This window comes from Brachyistius frenatus, unplaced genomic scaffold, assembly GCF_029030835.1.
Source record: "Brachyistius frenatus isolate BFR_SWC_R1_liver_20210118 unplaced genomic scaffold, ASM2903083v1 Contig_76, whole genome shotgun sequence".
Taxonomy (NCBI): Eukaryota; Metazoa; Chordata; class Actinopteri; family Embiotocidae; genus Brachyistius; species Brachyistius frenatus.
The window spans coordinates 2,005,544-2,025,519 of record NW_027210675.1 but is presented as its reverse complement, the minus strand read 5'-3'; the positions used below and the strand labels follow the sequence as shown (position 1 = coordinate 2,025,519).

The 19,976-nt window shown below is 43.5% G+C and overlaps 3 protein-coding genes across 9 annotated transcripts; 1 reads left to right on the top strand and 2 right to left on the bottom strand.

Moving 5' to 3' along the window:
• Positions 1-5: 5 nt before the first annotated feature.
• LOC138626708 (peptidyl-prolyl cis-trans isomerase-like 4) lies at positions 6-4,645 on the bottom strand (the record flags this gene model as incomplete). Its single annotated transcript, XM_069708562.1, has 6 exons — positions 4,561-4,645; positions 4,236-4,303; positions 868-932; positions 653-770; positions 241-383; positions 6-60 (listed from the first exon to the last, which is right to left on the bottom strand). Coding segments are annotated over exons 1-6 (519 nt in total), but the record flags the coding sequence as incomplete, so codon positions are not given.
• A 43-nt stretch (positions 4,646-4,688) lies between these two features.
• ginm1 (glycoprotein integral membrane 1) lies at positions 4,689-7,862 on the top strand. Its single transcript, XM_069708607.1, has 8 exons — positions 4,689-4,851; positions 4,999-5,070; positions 5,163-5,262; positions 5,722-5,876; positions 6,430-6,589; positions 6,695-6,912; positions 7,272-7,435; positions 7,529-7,862. Exons 1-8 carry the CDS (start codon positions 4,762-4,764, stop codon positions 7,635-7,637), a joined length of 1,068 nt encoding a protein of 355 aa, XP_069564708.1. The 5' UTR covers positions 4,689-4,761; the 3' UTR covers positions 7,638-7,862.
• A 2,279-nt stretch (positions 7,863-10,141) lies between these two features.
• On the bottom strand, positions 10,142-19,826 carry katna1 (katanin p60 (ATPase containing) subunit A 1). 7 transcript variants are annotated; one of them, XM_069708600.1, is made up of 11 exons: positions 19,576-19,826; positions 17,105-17,270; positions 16,410-16,549; positions 15,700-15,886; positions 15,401-15,516; positions 14,051-14,156; positions 13,814-13,972; positions 13,297-13,423; positions 12,930-13,064; positions 11,215-11,341; positions 10,142-10,840 (listed from the first exon to the last, which is right to left on the bottom strand). In XM_069708600.1, exons 2-11 carry the CDS (start codon positions 17,264-17,266, stop codon positions 10,642-10,644), a joined length of 1,458 nt encoding a protein of 485 aa, XP_069564701.1. In that variant the 5' UTR covers positions 17,267-17,270; positions 19,576-19,826; the 3' UTR covers positions 10,142-10,641. The 7 variants fall into 7 exon arrangements, with proteins under 7 accessions (XP_069564701.1, XP_069564702.1, XP_069564704.1 ...); XM_069708601.1 differs by having other exon boundaries at positions 17,105-17,267; XM_069708603.1 differs by having other exon boundaries at positions 19,670-19,826.
• Positions 19,827-19,976: the final 150 nt, after the last annotated feature.

Below are 19,976 nucleotides of genomic sequence, written 5' to 3'. Positions count from 1 at the left end.
GGCACGGGCAGGTCGGGAGGGTCATCAAAGGGGTCTTCCAGGATTACTGTGTGGTTGATTCTGCAGCAAAATAACATTCTCTTCTTAGGATTATGAATCAAAATGCGCTAAGGTTTCTCATAAAAGTGAAACCAAATGCAACATTAAGGGAAGACACTATGTTTAGGTGACATCTACATTTTCAGCATCATGGATCAAGTTGGAGCCAAAACTCTACAAGAACAGTTTGTCCTGACTCACCTGATGTCCTGAAATGGGACAAAATCCTTGTCAACAAAGGTCTCATTGATTTTAGCCAGGACATCCATGCCTTCTGTCACTTCCCCAAAAACCGTATGAACTCCATCCAGATAGTCCAGGTTCTCGCCAGTGGTAATAAGGAACTGGGACGAAGAAAAACAAGACATCATGTACATCGTGTAACAAATCCTGCAGGAACATTTGAAAACATTTACCATCGGATTGTTTGGAAAGTGTACAGTCCAGGTTGTGGTATGAAGAATGAAAATACTCCCCCCCCCCAACAGATTACCTGATTTTAAACATGGCTGATCCAATTGGTATATCAACAAAAAACTGTAAAGGATGGTCTAAAAGCATTTTTGTATGTTGCAGGACAAAGTCAAACCGTGAACGTGTCCATCTTCCTCACCTGAGAGCCGTGCTGATCACTTCCATTGTTTACCATGGAGACTGTGCCCTTCTTCCTGTGTTTGATGCGCGGTGCTTTCTCTGCATCAAAGAAGCGTGCCTGGTCCCCGTAGAGCTTGCTAACAACACACAGGAGAGAAACTTCATCGTGTTCAACTGGCGATGTTGAGAAAAAAAACACAAAAAGCATCAACAGTTGTGATAATAATGGATGACCTGTATACGGATTCCCCACCACGGCCTCTCCCGGTAGGATCTCCAGTCTGCACGATGAAGTCTCTCTGGAGAATGAGATAAACACACCGTTACGCTGTTTAAATGAGATAAACACACGTTACTGTTTAAATGAGATAAACACACCGTTATACTGTTTAAATGAGATAAACACACGTTACTGTTTAAATGAGATAAACACACCGTTATACTGTTTAAATGAGATAAACACACGTTACTGTTTAAATGAGATAAACACACGTTACTGTTTAAATGAGATAAACACACGTTACTGTTTAAATGAGATAAACACACCGTTATGCTGTTTAAATGAGATAAACACACCGTTATACTGTTTAAATGAGATAAACACACCGTTATGCTGTTTAAATGAGATAAGCACACGTTACTGTTTAAATGAGATAAACACACGTTACTGTTTAAATGAGATAAACACACCGTTATGCTGTTTAAATGAGATAAACACACCGTTATACTGTTTAAATGAGATAAACACACCGTTATGCTGTTTAAATGAGATAAGCACACGTTACTGTTTAAATGAGATAAACACACCGTTATACTGTTTAAATGAGATAAACACACGTTACTGTTTAAATGAGATAAACACACCGTTATGCTGTTTAAATGAGATAAACACACCGTTATACTGTTTAAATGAGATAAACACACCGTTATGCTGTTTAAATGAGATAAGCACACGTTACTGTTTAAATGAGATAAACACACCGTTAAACTGTTTAAATGAGATAAACACACCGTTACTGTTTAAATGAGATAAACACATGTTACTGTTTAAATGAGATAAACACACCGTTGTACTGTTTAAATGAGATAAACACACCATTACTGTTTAAATGAGATAAACACACGTTATACTGTTTAAATGAGATAAACACACGTTACTGTTTAAATGAGATAAACACACCGTTATGCTGTTTAAATAAGATAAACACACGTTACTGTTTAAATGAGATAAACACACCGTTACTGTTTAAATGAGATAAACACACGTTACTGTTTAAATGAGATAAACACACCGTTATACTGTTTAAATGAGATAAACACACGTTACTGTTTAAATGAGATAAACACACCGTTATGCTGTTTAAATAAGATAAACACACGTTACTGTTTAAATGAGATAAACACACCGTTGTACTGTTTAAATGAGATAAACACACCGTTGTGCTGTTTAAATAAGATAAACACACGTTACTGTTTAAATGAGATAAACACACCGTTGTACTGTTTAAATGAGATAAACACACCGTTGTACTGTTTAAATGAGATAAACACACCGTTATGCTGTTTAAATGAGATAAACACACGTTACTGTTTAAATGAGATAAACACACCGTTACTGTTTAAATGAGATAAACACACCGTTATACTGTTTAAATGAGATAAACACACCGTTACTGTTTAAATGAGATAAACACACCGTTACTGTTTAAATGAGATAAACACACCGTTACTGTTTAAATGAGATAAACACACCGTTATGCTGTTTAAATGAGATAAACACACCGTTACTGTTTAAATGAGATAAACACACCGTTACTGTTTAAATGAGATAAACACACCGTTATACTGTTTAAATGAGATAAACACACCGTTACTGTTTAAATGAGATAAACACACGTTATACTGTTTAAATGAGATAAACACACCGTTACTGTTTAAATGAGATAAACACACCGTTACTGTTTAAATGAGATAAACACACGTTACTGTTTAAATGAGATAAACACACGTTATACTGTTTAAATGAGATAAACACACCGTTACTGTTTAAATGAGATAAACACACCGTTACTGTTTAAATGAGATAAACACACCGTTACTGTTTAAATGAGATAAACACACCGTTATACTGTTTAAATGAGATAAACACACCGTTACTGTTTAAATGAGATAAACACACCGTTATACTGTTTAAATGAGATAAACACACGTTACTGTTTAAATGAGATAAACACACGTTATACTGTTTAAATGAGATAAACACACCGTTACTGTTTAAATGAGATAAACACACGTTATACTGTTTAAATGAGATAAACACACCGTTACTGTTTAAATGAGATAAACACACCGTTATACTGTTTAAATGAGATAAACACACGTTACTGTTTAAATGAGATAAACACACCGTTACTGTTTAAATGAGATAAACACACCGTTATACTGTTTAAATGAGATAAACACACGTTACTGTTTAAATGAGATAAACACACCGTTGCTGTTTAAATGAGATAAACACACGTTACTGTTTAAATGAGATAAACACACGTTATACTGTTTAAATGAGATAAACACACCGTTACTGTTTAAATGAGATAAACACACCGTTATACTGTTTAAATGAGATAAACACACGTTACTGTTTAAATGAGATAAACACACCGTTACTGTTTAAATGAGATAAACACACCGTTATACTGTTTAAATGAGATAAACACACGTTACTGTTTAAATGAGATAAACACACCGTTACTGTTTAAATGAGATAAACACACCGTTACTGTTTAAATGAGATAAACACACAGTTACTGTTTAAATGAGATAAACACACGTTACTGTTTAAATGAGATAAACACACCGTTATACTGTTTAAATGAGATAAACACACCGTTATACTGTTTAAATGAGATAAACACACCGTTACTGTTTAAATGAGATAAACACACCGTTACTGTTTAAATGAGATAAACACACCATTATACTGTTTAAATGAGATAAACACACCATTATACTGTTTAAATGAGATAAACACACCGTTATACTGTTTAAATGAGATAAACACACGTTACTGTTTAAATGAGATAAACACACCGTTATACTGTTTAAATGAGATAAACACACCGTTATACTGTTTAAATGAGATAAACACACGTTACTGTTTAAATGAGATAAACACACCGTTATACTGTTTAAATGAGATAAACACACCGTTATACTGTTTAAATGAGATAAACACACCGTTATACTGTTTAAATGAGATAAACACACGTTACTGTTTAAATGAGATAAACACACCGTTACTGTTTAAATGAGATAAACAGAGATACATTAGGAAAGCACTGAATCTCTTTACCAGAACATAAAGCACTGAAGACTTTCTGTATTAACAGTCACCACATTGAAGAACTGTGAATCTTGATGATTTAATTAAAGACATCTTATCAACATGATCACGTGGAGAAATTATAAATAAAACCATACAGAAAGCTGTCATTTGTAGTCAGGTATAAATAGTGGGAGGGACCAGGCAGTCGCCTCAAGCACAACAAGTGAATAAATATGACATATTAATATAATTAATATGATATTATGAAGGGTTTTACCTGCACATTGTGGATGAGGCAGTAGTTGTAGTATTTTATCTTGCACAATTTCAGAAAGTTTAGGCAAGCTGCAGAAGAGTACAGAGTTTCAGTTACAGTCATTACAACATCTTTAATACGGTTCATATTTAACATGCTTATATTAGATTTTATATATTAGATCGTCCTCGATGTGTTGGTGGTGAACTTTAGCTAGCTCAGGTTACCGCTAGCCACATTAGCTCGCACCCACGGTTTCTGTCACTAAGGTTCAGAGTCTCTCAACTATCAACCGGTTCATGAAATTATCCACAGCTATTTCCAAAATGACAAAATGTTTTCTCACTTTTCGGCCTTTCGTCCGTAAACAAATCAATTACTATATCGCCCAGCGTCGTTTCAAGGAGCACCGCCATGCTGACGTTCCCGTTCTCGCGATAACGAGCGCACGAAATGTCTCGCGCCTGCGCGGTGGACACGTTCTCCGCTCAATGTTTTTGTCGGAGCCGTGTTGGTGTTGCTGCCGCAAGTTCAAGTCAAACCCAAAATGGAAGTGACAGCGCCGATGCTTTGCGTCTTATTTCTTTTTTTTGCGTCAGAAAGTCGCTCCGAGTCGGTGACGAGACGACTGAACACGGTGAGAGCCGAAGGCTGGCGAACAACACGGTGTCTGGCGACGGTCACGTTAGCGTAGCGTTAGCTCGCGGAGCGTCCAGCTGTCAGGATGCAGGACGTGTGATTCATCCTCACCTCTCTGTGTGTTTGTGCTCCTCTTCACTTGTAGGAAAACATCCTCATTAACGTGACAGCGGGCACGCTGGCGGACACACAGCTGCACGGTTCCAACAACTTACAGGTATGAAAACAAACAAACAGATAAAAGTCTCTTTTTTTTTCTCTCTCTCAGGGAAGCAGTCGAGCCTCAAGTCCTGTTGTCTTTTATTTCAGATCAATCTGAACATCTCGGTGGGTGAAGAGCAGGTGTTGGTCAATGACGTCCCGGTGGAGCTGTCAGGGGTCACGAGGTTCACCTGTCCAGCTCTGCTGCGTGAGTTTCAGCACATCTCCCCGACACGTGACTCGGATCAGTCCGAGTACTTATATTTACTACGTAAACCAGAGAAAATACTCTGGTCAGTCCGAGTACTTTATTTACTACGTAAACCAGAGAAAATACTCTCTGCACCTGTTAAAAGTCCTTTTGTTACTATGGTTACAAATTCAGCGGGACTTCTTTGTTTCCTCCACATCATATTGTTGAGTGCTTCCTCGTGTCAGTCCAATAGTTTGATATAAAACACTTGAGGAGCTGCTGTGGCCCCATTAAACCCGTTTAGTACGTTGAACATGTGTTGTTCTTTTATTTTTTTTAAATAATCTCTCCGGTCCTTTCTGTTGCTTATTGATGAATGTTTATTTCCTTATTTCAAGTTTCTGCTGCTCACTTCATGAACTCGTTGACTGAGGTTGTTGACACCGTTTTGAATGAGTGTCTTGTGTGTTGCAGTGGACAGCATCAATGGGAGCAGCGAGTTTGAGTCGGGGGACTTGGTGTGGACCGTCACCCGGGTGATGGTGAGCCAGAACCGGCTGTACAGCGACTCGGAGGAGGTGGTGGCTCTTCAGGTGTACAGTGAAGTGATAGAGATGGAGGGCAAAGAGGTAAACACCTCGAACTCTTAACAGGTTGGACTGAAATGACTGAAAGCATCACGTACGTGCGTCCCAGATGTTGATGTGAAAACAGGAAACTTATCTATAGGTGTTAGGACCTCACTTATCTTTGCTCTTTCAGAACAAATGTTGTAGTTTAATCATAAAGAATAAACACGGAGAACCTGGTTCTGTGGCATATTTCAAGAAGTCCAAGCCGATTATTTTAAAGGTCCTCTCTAGAAGGAGTGAGAAACGCTGCTGATAAGCCAAAAGAAAGACCGTTTGAAAGATACTGGCTCCGATGTGTCAGTTTGGTTTAACTTATTGTGTTCTACATGACAACAATTATAATTCAGGTGAAATTACAAATGAACTTTAAGATTTATGGAGGACTCTTGTCAGGAGGGTGAGTAAAGAAATGCAATAAAAAAAAAGAAAATAAATGTCTTTCCAATGTGCCATTAGTCGGTTGGTAGTTTCACGAACGCATTCAGACGCTCCAAAGGTAAATTAGTTGATTTTTTTTTTCCTTTGTTGCATTTGACTTTGTGTCATTTAGGTCCAGCAGCCTGACATGTGTGAAGTGAAAATACTGATGAGCCCGGACTTCCAGAAGCTGGCTCAGTTCACCAACATTTACCCCATCGGTCACAGCGAGATCTTCAGGGTTCCCAGAGAAAATGATGTGGTCGTCACAGATCCTCCAAATTTCAGAAAAGGTTGGTTTTGGTTGAGTCCTAATTGCTATTACGCAGATACTGCGTCCCAGTCCAGCTGAGGGCCTCAGGACTGCTTTTTTTTTTCTTCTGCCCTGTTTATATCAGATGAGGAACAGCTGATCTCCCAGACCACCAGCCAGTACCCTCTGAAGCACACAGACACCACCCAGGAAGAGACCGCAGCCCCGGGGAAGCTCCCAGAGACTCCCCTGCGAATGGACCCCGACCTGCTGTATGATGTCAGATATGATGAAGAATTTGATGACAGAGACCAGAGACAGCCCGATCCCACTCCACCCAAGGAATTTCTATCTTCTTACTCTGTAAGTTGGAGCAGACTGAACAGATGGGTCGAGCCGTCTCAGCAGGACGTGTCAGATGTAGTTTGTTATGTGGACCGAAGAATTTCTGGATCCCTGGAAAAACAGGCTGCTGGGTGTCAGTCAAAGTGTGTGTGTGTGTGTGTGTGTGTGTGCGCGTGCGTGCGTGTGCACACTTACTAGAAATACTAGTGAGCACAGACGGCTCCACATGACGGAGTTCTCATCCCTTACTTTTGCCGTGTATCACGCCTGATTTCCTCCTCCTGCTTTGTTGTCTTTAAGTGTGCATGCATCTCCCCAGAACCCAGCAGAAGCCGAGGGCTTCATGAAGCTCATGTGTCATGTCCTCCTCCCATCAGGCCATGTGTCAGTGGGTGGAGCAGACCCGGGAGCGTCTGCGGCGCTTCTGCTCCGAGTCGCTGCCGCTCTTCTTCCTGGTCATGTGGGTGGTGGTGATCGGCGTCGTCGGATCAGCGGTCATCGTCAAGATCTTGGACATGTTCTTCCCAACTTGTGAACACAAGTGAGTTTACGGCATCGGGTTTGTGAACAAGTGATCCCGAAGGTGGACCTTTCCTTCGCCGACTATCTTCAAACTGGTTTTGTTCTGTTACAGGCACATTTTCCACCTGAACCCTGTCACTCTAATGCCAGAGGACGAGAAGCACAACCTGCTGGAGAACATAGAAATAGAAGCAGAGGAAGAAGACGAGAAGAAGCCTTGAAAGAGGATTGACTGAACCAGCTCCCTCCAGTTTGTTCTTATCTGTTCCTTAACCTCCTGCTTCACCCCACTTCAGCATGGCCTGGTTTGTTCCAAGTTTATATTCAGATCTGTGACCTACCGCAGCTTTTCACTTCCGTTTACTCTTTACACATCAGCCATGAGCGAGTTTAAACGGTTCCAGGGAAATTCTATAAATGTAGTCATACAATCAAGTCCCAAATGGTGCCGCAAGCGTGATGGACGGAGTTTCATCTCCAGTTGACATGATGTGATGTCAGATGTTTGATCCGATTCCACGCCATCAGGTTGGAGTGATGGACAGCCGACAGCTGTCACCAGCATCACCTCATCGTCAGCTCAGAAAACCTCCTTCCTCCTGTGATTGGTCACATCATTTCTAAAAGTCCCTTTTTAATGACTTTACATTGTTACCTGCCTTTAAAGTAGTGACGGAGAGAAAACAGCTTTACCGCCTCCACAAACATGCTGCAGCTTATTCCTTCCACATTTTTCATTGTTATTGTCTAAAAACAACAATTAAAGAAGCAAATATCAGACGGGTAGAAAGGATCTACGATGGTATTTCTTTAATTTAGGAATAAAAAAGACAACCTTTGGTTTTAATTGACTGTTTTCTGGTTTGGCGCAGTGACTTCCTCTTACCACAAGGTTGCCAGGCAACCAAGGGAGATCACTTTGCAAAAAAAAAAAATCAAATAAGTGCATTTCCTAAAATGTCAAACTTTCCCTTTAAGCCAACATTTAACAAGGAAAGCAGTAAGAAATAAAGGTTTGATGTAAATCCATGACAGCTAAAGAAACTCCACCATGTGATGACATCAGAACCTTCAGAACTGAAACTAAATGGACCTAAAAGTTGTTTTTTGGAGGTTTTCTTCTCTTTCTTTTCTAATTTTCGGGCTGTTTGTTGTCACCAAATCCGCTTCAGGAAAAAGCTGCTAGTCAGTCTGTGTCTGTTTTACCAATGAACCGGAACAAACTGAGCTGTGTCGAGGCTGAAAACATGTCGCAGTTCTGTAAAGGTCGCACGTTTCTTTTGCAATCCCATTTTCTCTTTTTCCCCCGCCCGAAATTGTTCCCCACAGCTGGAAAGCTCTAACTGCACTACGATGAGTTCATTCACGATATCATACTGGCACCGCTGAGCTTCTCATGTTGATTGTCTTCTTCACTGTTGCCTCTGTAACTAGTTTTGGGGATTCGATCACTGAAGGGGTGATTTTATTGTATTTTATTTTGATGCGTTTTGTGTGTGTGTGGCTTCCTGTTATTGGAGAATGTGAGTGATGTTGTTCAAGATGTCTATGCACTCTAAACATTACGAGACAAACCACTGCTCTGAATGGACTCGTGTCAAATACAGTACAAAACACGACTGCAAATTCAACATATGAATTACTGTTGAAAGAAAGAACCTCACTTTGAACGATTCGTAGGTGCGATGGTCTGCAGGACCAAACAGGTGGACAGGATATCAGTCAGAAATGTGGGCTTTCTTATTCCTAAACTCAGCATTAACTTGCGCTTTGTGTGTGCGTCTGTGAGTGTGCGTCATTTCCATAATTGTCACACTTTTCAAAAAGACACCATAAAGGTTTGAGCTTGTGTCCCTGTGAGCGGCGAGGTCCCGTCGTCTCCTCTGAGCTCAGTGAAGCTGCAGAATGCATGATGTGCTGCATGTGTAGTGTAACTGGTGGACGCGGTTAACTGCTCCATCAGCGAGTTATACATTTAAACTAGGGAACTGCATGATGACTCAACACGGCATTGGGAGTCGCCTCAAATTCCAGACTGATCAACTCTCTGTTGTAGATAACACGAAATCAGCCTGAAAGGCAAACGATGTATTCGGCATGAATTCAGACTTGACGAATTAAACGACAAAATATGTTTTCATTTGCACTTTGTTTAAACGGCGTTCGATTCATGTGTTATTTCTTTTCACATCCATGTGCATAAATTGTATGAATTACACCTGGACTGTGCATTTGAGTCTGAAGTCGTGCTGATTAAAGGCTTTCCTCACGACCATCACATCCATGATGATTGTGCTGTGAATCAGGTGAGCAGGAAGCCTCCATGACGACAAGTCTTCTTCATTCAAACATCCTCTACAGGAACATCCAGAGTCCTGCTGAGGGACACAGACGGGACATGTTAGCAGCTAGAGCCAGAGCTCAAGCAGCTGATGGTCAGCTGATGGCACCACATGGAGACTGAAGAAGTCACCACTCAGTTCATTTAAGACACCAATGTAACGGACAAAATGACGAATCTCATTTACCGGACGGTTACAGCACCGTGAACAATCTAGCATGGGTTGGACTCTTGCGACGTTCATATGGGATTAAATTATCAATCACTCTTGATCCATCAAAATTACAAGGTGGTCAAACCACTAGTCGAGATGCGAGAACTCAACATTACCTTCGAGGGTTATAGTTTTACACAACACACACAATGAGAAGTAAAAAATGGTGATGTCCACAAACATAGTCAACTTTATTTATAGAAATAGCTTGTTAGTGTTAGAAGAATTTACATCTCCAAACATGTGAGAAGCTCACGGTTTCAAATAAAATGAAGTGCAAAAAAAAAAAAAGAGAAAAGGAATGACAATTGATTTGCTCTCCAGTATCTCTGGATGATAATGTTCTTCATGGTGAAGCAGACTTTAACACACAAGTTGTTATTGTCACCATGTTTCTGGAATCATTGTTTTGGCAGCCTTTTATATTATCGTTATTTGTCTTTGTGTTGGAACACATTTTCAAACATTTTGTAATTGAAATGATTTTCATGGAGTCCAAGGAAGCGATCAACTGTCACTCAGAGCTCCAACAACATTAATATCATGTACAAGAGGAGAAGCTGCTGTATGTTCAAAGGCACTTCTTTACTGTAATAAACCTACTTCTCATTCAAGTTGCAGCCTGACACACACACACACACACACACACACACCACCTGCTGGCTTTTTTTCAGCAGGACCCGAACTCTTCAATCCACTTTTCGTACTTCTCCAGGTCCGCTGCAGACACAGACTTGGACACTTTCCTCAGAGCGGACTCAAAGTCCTCCATGGTGGTGGGCATGTGCATCTCGTCCCGGGAGATGTTGCGGATCTCCTCCGGCGTGAGGCCCTCGATTCTTCGCCTCATGGCCATCAGAGAGGCGTCCCTGCGTCACAGGATCGCTTTCAGTGACAGATCTTTACACAAATGTTTCTGAATCCTTCATTAACCCTCTCACTTTAAATTAAAGCACAGGAGCTTTAAACGACTCCAGGTTTCTAAAAGAAGCTGTAATTTAACTAAGTTGGGAAACAAGCAAAAAAAGATTCATTTGTGAATGTTCATTCAACATTTAGAAAATGCCCTCAAAAGGCTGTAAAATAGAAGAATATAAAACTACATTGATGGTGGTGACCAGCAGATGAAGATGCTGAGCCTTTTTTTTTTTTTTTTTATCTATGAACATCTTGCTTTGTGTCCGTACTGTTTGCTGAGGAAGCTGCTGGGGTCCACTTCATTTTCCAGAATGGACTGACTGACCTGGACACGTTGGTGATGTCAGCTCCTGAGTAACCCTCCATCTGCTCCGCGATCTTGTCCAAGTCCACGTCGCTGGCCAGCTCCAGCTCCTTCAGGTTGATGCGCAGCAGCTCCACTCGGCCCGTCGCTGCAGATACAGAGGCAGCAGTGAGGCCCGGGACACACTCCGGCAAACGGCTTACAGACGGGCTTAACTGTGTCTGTCTGAACCGGCCGCCGGTCCGACAGCACATCAGGGAGTGTCCCTTTCATAGCGGACATCGGTAATGAATCTTCGAGGTCCGATAGGTGATGAGTTGCGAGCGCGAGATTTTTTTGTTCACCCACGTTCAGAGCGAGCCACACCGACATCGGCACGGAGGAAGCGGAGTCGGCGGGAAACCCTAACCAGCCTGGAGTCGCTGCAGACTGCAGCCAACCAGAACACAGCTCAAGTTAAGACTGGTTCAGACAGCTGCAGGTCCAGCAGTCACCGTGACGACATGGAGAAACTAAAGAGCCTTTCATCTGGGGCCAGTTTCATATCCACGTTTATAGTGTTACACCAATCTCAAATTTACTTTTAAATTAGTCACAAGCAAGTTAGACAGTTTCTCAATAATAAAGACGGACTTCTTTGAAGTTTAAAAAAACAAACAGCGACACTACCTCAACGCTCACAGAAATAAGACCTGTTTCAATTGTAGCATTTGGTGTTTAACAGCACTAACTTGTGGCAAATTGACTTTTTCTTTCGTATATCTACATTCTTTATGCTTTAAAATATCCTAACTGTTACAGTCCTTATGCAGAAGCATTCATTTTCTGCTGGAGTGAACAAATGTTCGAGGTTCCAGATGTCCCGTCATGGAGCTGCATGTCTCTGCTCTGCGCTTGTCGTCTCCACCAACAGTTCTTCTCTTCTATCTCTATGCTGTCCTTTTCTCTCTCTGCTCTCCTCTCACCCCAACCGGTCGAGACAGATGGCCGCCCACCTCTGAGCCCGGTTCTGTTAACAGATGCTCCGCCCACCCCTGAGCCTGGTTCTGTCGGAGGTTTTTTTCCCTTAAAGAGGAGTTTTTTTCCCTCCTAGCTTATGTGGGAATTGTTGAATTGTTGGGTTTCTCTGTATAATATTATAAAGTTCTGCTGTAAAGACTTTAATGTGTTAAGTGCCATGAAATAACCAGTGTTGTGATTTGGCGCTTTATAAATAAAATTGAATTGAATTGAAATGTTCAGTCTTGTTTTGTAGTTTAAAATCATTTACCCAGGATTTATAGCAGTATTTTGGAACTTCAGATAGGCGTGAGCTGAACGTTGTGCAACAGATAAAAAGAACTGTTGAATACCATTGTGAATAGTAATTCCTAAACTTGAGGCTTATTCATGTTGTATTGTGCATACAATACAGTCGGACCAGGAAGAATTGAAGCACATATTACAGCAGCACAAAAGTAATTACTGCCAAAGCTGCATGTGAGGAATGTGGAGGCCGACAGCTGATATTTACTGCAGGACTTAACGCGTGGAGGTTCATCTGTGACTCCACACTGTCCAATTAGTAAAGGTGCAATTAAAACGCTCGTAATCAAGTGAGCCCGTTTCAGCCGTTGCCCTTAACAACATGTTTTCTGGTCGTTAAATAATTCTACAGTTCAAATTAAAGTCTGCAGTAACATTTCAAATGAATCCCATTTCTTGGCGTGGTGCTCTGAACAGATGGCCGACAGTACTTGAGGGCAGAGGGATGTAGATCCTCTTCTCCAGCCGTCTCCTCAGGGCCTCGTCGATGTCCCAGGGGAAGTTGGTGGCAGCGAGCACCATCACCATCTTCGATGGGTCGTCGTTCTCCGACGCTCCACCGACACCTTCAGAGAAGCCACAGCGGATAAAAACCTCTCAACACGTTCCTTAATCCTTCGTCGTGTTTCTGAAGATAAAACAGTACAAAGGCGGGCAATGCTGCGAAAGTTCTAATTGAACACGTTTCATCTATTTCTTTTTTTTTTTTTAACTCGTAAAATGATTTAAAAAGAAAAGAAAATTTTAGGACCAAATGCAAGTTTTAGTAAATCAAATAGTGATTGTGTTATTTTGTACCGTCCATCTGCACCAGCAGCTCAGCTTTGACTCTCCTGCTGGCCTCATGCTCCTCTGAAGTTCCTCTGCGGCTGCACATGGAGTCGATTTCATCAATGAAGATTGTAGTGGGAGCATAAAAGCGCGCCTGTACGAGAACACATGCAATGACTTAGTCCAGGAAAAAAAAACTGTATGAAGAGAGTACGATATCGACTGTACAAAACTGGGAGGTTTTCACATAAATGTGTGTGGTTATGCTTTGATCAACATATAATAATATGATATAACCCCACTGACAAAATAATGTCATCGTTAAGAAAAATCAATGTGACAGGGGGAGCTTCATAATGAATTGTATTTTAATTGTGATTAAGTGCTTTTTGACCACTACAGGGCTCCAAAACAGACTCAGATCTGACAAATGAAAGCAAATCCAAAGTAAAGCTCTAAATTAGTCTGATTGACGTCGCGCAGGAACCCTAATGATGCCAAGGATGTCCAGAAGAACGTGACGAGCCAACGTGGGTGAGCTCACCATTTCGAAGAGAAGGCGGACCAGCTTCTCCGACTCTCCTCTGTACTTGGAGGTGAGAGTAGATGAGGAGACGTTGAAGAACGTGGTTCTGCATTCAGTAGCAACTGCTTTGGCCAAAAGTGTTTTCCCTGTGCCAGGTGGTCCCACCATGAGCACTCCCTTAAGGGGGACATGACTTCCATGTAAAACAATTCGTATGACAAAAGCAATAACCCAAAACTCTCTTCAAATCGGTACCTTCCACGGCCTCCGAATGCCTTTGAAAAACGCTGGCATCCACATCGGCAACACAACCGCTTCTTTCAGGAGTTTTTTGGCATCTTCCAAGTCTGCGATGTCGTCCCTGAAGAAACAGGTCAGACAGAGATAACGTTTGGCAGTTCTCCAGGAGGCTGCTCATCATTCAGAAATGCTCACGAAGCACACAACCAAGTGAAAACAGGCTGGACGTTGAACTGGCCGTTTCTGAACATAGTCGCTTTTTTTTCCGGTTGTAGAAGAGTGAAGTGAAACTGTACCGATGAGCTACTGGTGCAGCTTAAACTACTTTGGCCATCCATAGTTTCACGGACTAACAAGACCAGCTACTTTAAAAAGAGCTGAAATGCCTGATGTTCAGGAACCCAGCAGCTGAGCTTCTTCGCATTCACCGTTGCCACATTCAGGTTGAAAACTAGATTTTCTGGAGGTTTAGGGTTAACGTTTTCCCATTAATAAATTCATTTTGGGCTTTTATTCCACTTTCAGTAACGTGAAGAGCGAGCGGCATTCACCCGTGACGTCACCCATCGGTTTATGCTGTTCTGAAGCATCACGTTCAGTGTTTTGTCCGTCGCCATCTTGCTTCCTACTACCGAGGACACTGCACCTGCCCACCTCTAACGGAAACCTGAACGGCCCACGGGTCTGTCAATCAAACAGACACCCCCCCAAACATACTGCTTTTTGACAATTATATGACTTGTAGAAAAGAAATGACTGACTTTTAATGAGAGCAGTTGAATGGGAGTCTATGGAGCGTTTTTGGAGCCGACCTGTGGCGGCCCTCGGTATTACAGTTTATGGCACGACGTCCACTTTTACGTACAGTCCCTGGTTGATAGTCATTTCAACCTTATACCCACATTACTGCATATTGGATGCCTTTCATTATAGTTTCAATATGTAGGTTATATCTAAACATGTCATAGATATGAAAAATAAACATTAGTTTTTAGTGTTGTTTTTTTAATCATTTTAGCAATTGCATGTTGTTAAAGGAGAAAGTGTGGACTACACATGTATGTGGGCTATAATCTTATTTTATCAATAAGTTAACAGAGCATTAGTTTTCATGTAGACTCTCTCCCAACGACGGTAAACGAAACTCACGTGACTTCTTTTCAATACAATCTATAATGAAATGTCACTGAACATTATCGATGTTATAAAAAGACAAACTCGGCGTTAAAAGTCGGAGGTGGCGGTAGCAGCACCGCAGCAGCACAGTGGGTCGTCCCAGAAGAGACCCGGACCGGGCCGATCTCAACACCAGAAACATTATTAATGGCCAAGACAGCAAATCAGTAGCCGACAGAGTCCACCTACCATTTCACATTTGGATTCTGAGATATAATATCTCTTTCGAGAGCTTCCACGAGGTCTTTATCATATCCCGTCCCATCGAACTTTTTCACTTCTTTCTCCTGAACATCTGCTTTGTTCTGAGAGGCAGAAAAACCAAAACATCATTACTCTCTAAATGTGCTGCGGGGTTCCTCCGCCCACAGAAATATGGAAAGACGAGCGAAGTGGTGAGTAAACAAGCCGCATGTGGATGTTGCGTACGAATATACTGTATAATGTACCATAAAAGACAAAGTATGTGTTGCCGTGTTGTCGTGCACCTTATCCTCCTTTGCTTTGCCAGCAGCCTCCCTCTTGTCTTTGCCCTTGGAAGGTTTGCTTCGGTCCCCGTTGGCCCCCCGAGGCAAGTTCCTCTGTTGGGCCCTCACAGAGACACTCAGGCGGCTGTTGGCAGGTTTGCTCTCTTTGTAGGCGTTAGCGGGACGCCTGGCCGGACAAGGAGAGTGTCTGGGAAAGAAAGATGGGTGCCGTTAACAACAACCGGGATCCTTTCCAGTCGACTTTTTACCTCTGAAACAATGACAGCCGTTTATCCTCTTCATTCACGCAAGAGCACTAAAACCGCTGAGCCAAGCATTTTCAAATATCGTTTTTTTATTTTATTTATTATTATTTATTGCGGCAGTTCCAGTTTCAAATGACTGAATAACCAGATAAAATTACTTCTAAAAGTTCCTGCATAGTCTGTGTACCAAATCAATATTTATAAATTCTCTTGAAGGCAGAGGCCGTATGAAAATGCTCAACGTGTGTGTTGATGCAACCAAAGTTATAAATGGAAAACAACAAATGAAGCCAGAACAAAGCGTCAGTGTGAGTTTTACAGAGCAGCTCTGTGATTTGCGGGGGGGGGCCCTCACATCACTAATCCCACTCATATGACTGCAAACAGCTTATCCAGCACCGACCACAGGCTGGTTCAGAAACTTCCTTCAGCAGGAGTTGAGTGTTTTCAGGTGTAACGTCCTACCTGGGCTCCACATGTACCGGCCGCATGTCGCCGTCATCCAGCTGACTGGGTTTCGCTGGCGTCGCGTCCAGCTGGAAGTTCTCCAGAGTCGACATGATGTCCTGAACTTGTCGATTCTCTTCACTAATTTCTTGCCACAACTGGAAGACACGCAGATAGACAGATGAGGAGCCGGGACTCCTTCCTGATCCAATACCTCATTACTGCCATATTTACCTGCCGCCATATTTACCTCCTGCCATATTTACCTGCTGCTATATTTACCTGCCACCATATTTACCTCCTGCCATATTTACCTGCCACATTTACCTGCCGCTATATTTACCTGCTGCCATATTTACCTGCCGCTATATTTACCTGCCGCCATATTTACCTGCCATATTTACCTGCTGCCATATTTACCTCCTGCCATATTCACCTGCCACCACATTTACCTGCCGCCATATTTACCTGCCGCCATATTTACATGCTGCCACATTTACCTGCCATATTTACCTGCTACCACATTTACCTGTTGCCATATTTACCTCCTGCCATATTCACCTGCCACCACATTTATCTGCTGCCATATTTACCTGCCGCCATATTTACCTGCCACATTTACCTCCTGCCATATTCACCTGCCACCATTTACCTGCCGCCATATTTACCTGCCACCATATTTACCTGCCATATTTACCTGCCGCCATATTTACCTGCTGCCATCTCTGCTGAAAGCTGCCGTCTCTCACAGTGTACACGTGTTTCTTGATTTGCTCCAGCAGTCCCTGATAGAGAACGCTGGCCGAGCTGTAGTTTCCCAGCAGAGCGTATTCCCGGGCCAGCTTCACGTTCTCGCTGATCTCCCGTAGACTCATGCTGCTGTGGACACAGAGCACACAGTTAGCACGCTGACCCGTCGGCATGGTAACCGATACCAACAAACCTGCTGCAAAATCTGTTCCTTTTTTCTGCAACAGTTGTAATAAAAAAAAAAAAGACCGAAAACTAAAAAAAACAATATCGGATGAAGACAAAATAGATGAAATGTCAATCCCTTTACGATCGGAGGAACCTTCATGCAGTTCCAGAACCGAGGCCCACAACATGTTCGGTACCATCCCGAGGCTCAGGAACTTTTAGGATGGGACTTACTCCGGGCAGCGACGAAAAGGTCTACCACTGATGGGCCACTTTAAATGTGGATGTCCACATTAGTGGCGGTAAATTAGTTGTAGATGTAGTGAGTTAAAGCAGAAATCTCTCGGTGGACGCTGAACTGCCAAGAAAGAAGAGGGTTGTTTTTTTTTCTCCAAGTTTTCCTGCTCGCGGAGCCAAAACTACATTTTTACATCATTCACGAGCATCTGGGAAACAGATGGAAGGAAACACCTGATGTGCCTCTCAAACCCGGAATATTCCAGAATATTTCAGATGGACGTTTTTGAGAGGTCGGAGAAGCCGGTTTGATGTGGCAACGTTTGAGGTGAAAGGAAGAAATATACTTTCTCCAGAAAGAGGAAGTTTCTTCTGGAACGGGAACTTTCCCAAATCCCAGCGGCCTGAACGCTGCCAGCTGCTTTAGACCGAAACAGACGCAACCTGTTGAGAAAGACAGGCGAGTCTCGCTCCTCGACCCTGCTCCTCGTTCCGGTCCTCCTCGCCGTCCTCCTCGGCCCTCGGTGCTCCTCCTCGGCCCTCAGCGCTCTTCCTCGGCCCTCCTCGCTCCGGTCCTCCTCGGCCCTCCTCCTCGCTCCAGTCCTCCTCGGCGCTCCTCTTCACCGTCCTCCTCGGCGCTCCTCGCTCCGGTCCTCGGCGCTCCTCCTCAGCGCTCCTCCTCGGCCCTCCTCCTTGGCCCTCCTCCTCACTCCGGTCCTCCTCGGCCCTCCTCGCTCCGGTCCTCGGCGCTCCTCCTCAGCCCTCCTCCTCGGCCCTCGGCGCTCCTCCTCGGCCCTCCTCCTTGGCCCTCATCCTCGCTTCGGTCCTCCTTGGCCCTCGGCGCTCCTCTTCGGCGCTCCTCCTCGGCCCTCAGCACTCCTCCTCGGCGCTCCTCCTCGGCCCTCTGTGCTCCTCCTTGGCGCTCCTCCTCGCTCCGGTCCTCCTCGGCGCTCCTCGGTCCCGCCCAGGAATCAAACATCCGCCGTCCTCAGACGTCAGCTCAGCGCTGCCCCCGTGGTTCTGGTTCGGTTGTCATTGGATGTTGGTTGGAGGAGAAGCATCAGCTGAGGAGGTGACTCCATCTCCTCCTCTCCGGCTGCACTTCTTCAGTCACGGACGCTCCATCGAATAAAGACGAACCGATATCTAAAACGCGGTAAAATGTTCCTCGTCCAGAACGTCCGCTGCACTCCTACTTTGAATATTGGAGACGCAGCTCGCTGCAATACGGCGAAGAAGAGGAGGATGAAGTTCAGCCGAGTCCCCGGTGACCCAGGAAGAGTTGAAGCCGCGAGTTCTTCGGGACGCGATGTCGCGTCACACGATGCTGCATTAACGCTGCAATGGTGGAAATGTGCATCAAAAGAAGAACACTTTCCCTTTTGAAATAAAGCTCTTTGGAAGGTCACGTGATCAGCTCGCCTGATCTTTGCAGAGCTTCGTACCTTTGAGGACGGACGGCAGGAACCTTTAACCTTCTTAAAAAGGTTCCTGGTCGGTTTAACCATAACGTGGATGAATGAGGTCTTTTTGAAGCGATTACAGGAACACGAGCTCACATGATTATGTCATTGTTTGAAGAGAGACATGAAACAGCAAGAAGCTAAGGGGGTAGTGGAGGAGGAGGAGGAGGAGGAGAAGGAGGAGGAGGAGGAGGGGGTATCAACGCATTCTTCAATTTAGGTATTTTTATGATTATTAGGATTAAGACCCGTTTCCACATCCAACACACCGACCACTGCTTTCAGTTGAACTTTCTGCAGAGATTAGACGGAGCCTCGACCCAGTAGGACCCCAACACGTCCAGTACAGCAGCTCTGCAGTTCTGGATCACAGAACCTCCGTTTGTGGTAAAGTTACATTAACATGGACGTTGAATGAATCCCGCCCTGTCAGAGCTGCACGGTACTCAGCCGTGTTACAACCACCGACCCGAACCGACCCGACCCGAACCGTAACTTAAACATAGGAGGCTATTTTCTCGATCTGGTACTGAAAACAGCAGGAAACTGGAAAGTTGGAGACGAACCTGTACGTGTCGGATTTCTAACCCGGTCCGTGTTCGGTTCCTGACCGGTTTCTGACCGGTTTCTGATCCGGTCCGTGTTCGGTTTCTACTTAACTTTTCAGATGGACCCGGAGAGTCGCAGCAGCTCCTGGGAGAAATTTAAAAAAACAGAGGCTCCAGAGGAAACGACGTCCAACCAAACCGAACCGAACCGAACCGAACACGGGGACGTCAGATGTCCCGGCGATCACGGAAGTCGGTCACCAGCACGTTTCGTATGCAAATTTATCAACCAACTGGAGGGAAAGTTTTCACTTCCGCCCTCAACAACCTTCAAAATAATAGCGCCAACTGGTCGACGGACAGAAAAACAAGTTGGACAGATGACAACATCTGGAAACAGAGCAACAGCTGCAGTTATA

What these genes read in the sequence shown, in the direction of transcription:
- ginm1 (XM_069708607.1), top strand. Translation starts at nt 4,762, where the DNA reads ATGGAAGTGACAGCGCCGATGCTTTGCGTCTTATTTCTTTTTTTTGCG. An exon ending in TGACGAGACGACTGAACACG is followed by an intron (nt 4,852 to 4,998) that starts GTGAGAGCCGAA and finishes CTTCACTTGTAG; the next exon opens with GAAAACATCCTCATTAACGT. An exon ending in TAGAGATGGAGGGCAAAGAG is followed by an intron (nt 5,877 to 6,429) that starts GTAAACACCTCG and finishes TGTGTCATTTAG; the next exon opens with GTCCAGCAGCCTGACATGTG.
- katna1 (XM_069708599.1), bottom strand. Translation starts at nt 17,509, where the DNA reads ATGGTACCGAACATGTTGTGGGCCTCGGTTCTGGAACTGCATGAAGGT. An exon ending in GCAAAGCAAAGGAGGATAAG is followed by an intron (nt 15,517 to 15,699) that starts GTGCACGACAAC and finishes TCTGCCTCTCAG; the next exon opens with AACAAAGCAGATGTTCAGGA. An exon ending in TCCGCCTTCTCTTCGAAATG is followed by an intron (nt 13,424 to 13,813) that starts GTGAGCTCACCC and finishes GTTCTCGTACAG; the next exon opens with GCGCGCTTTTATGCTCCCAC.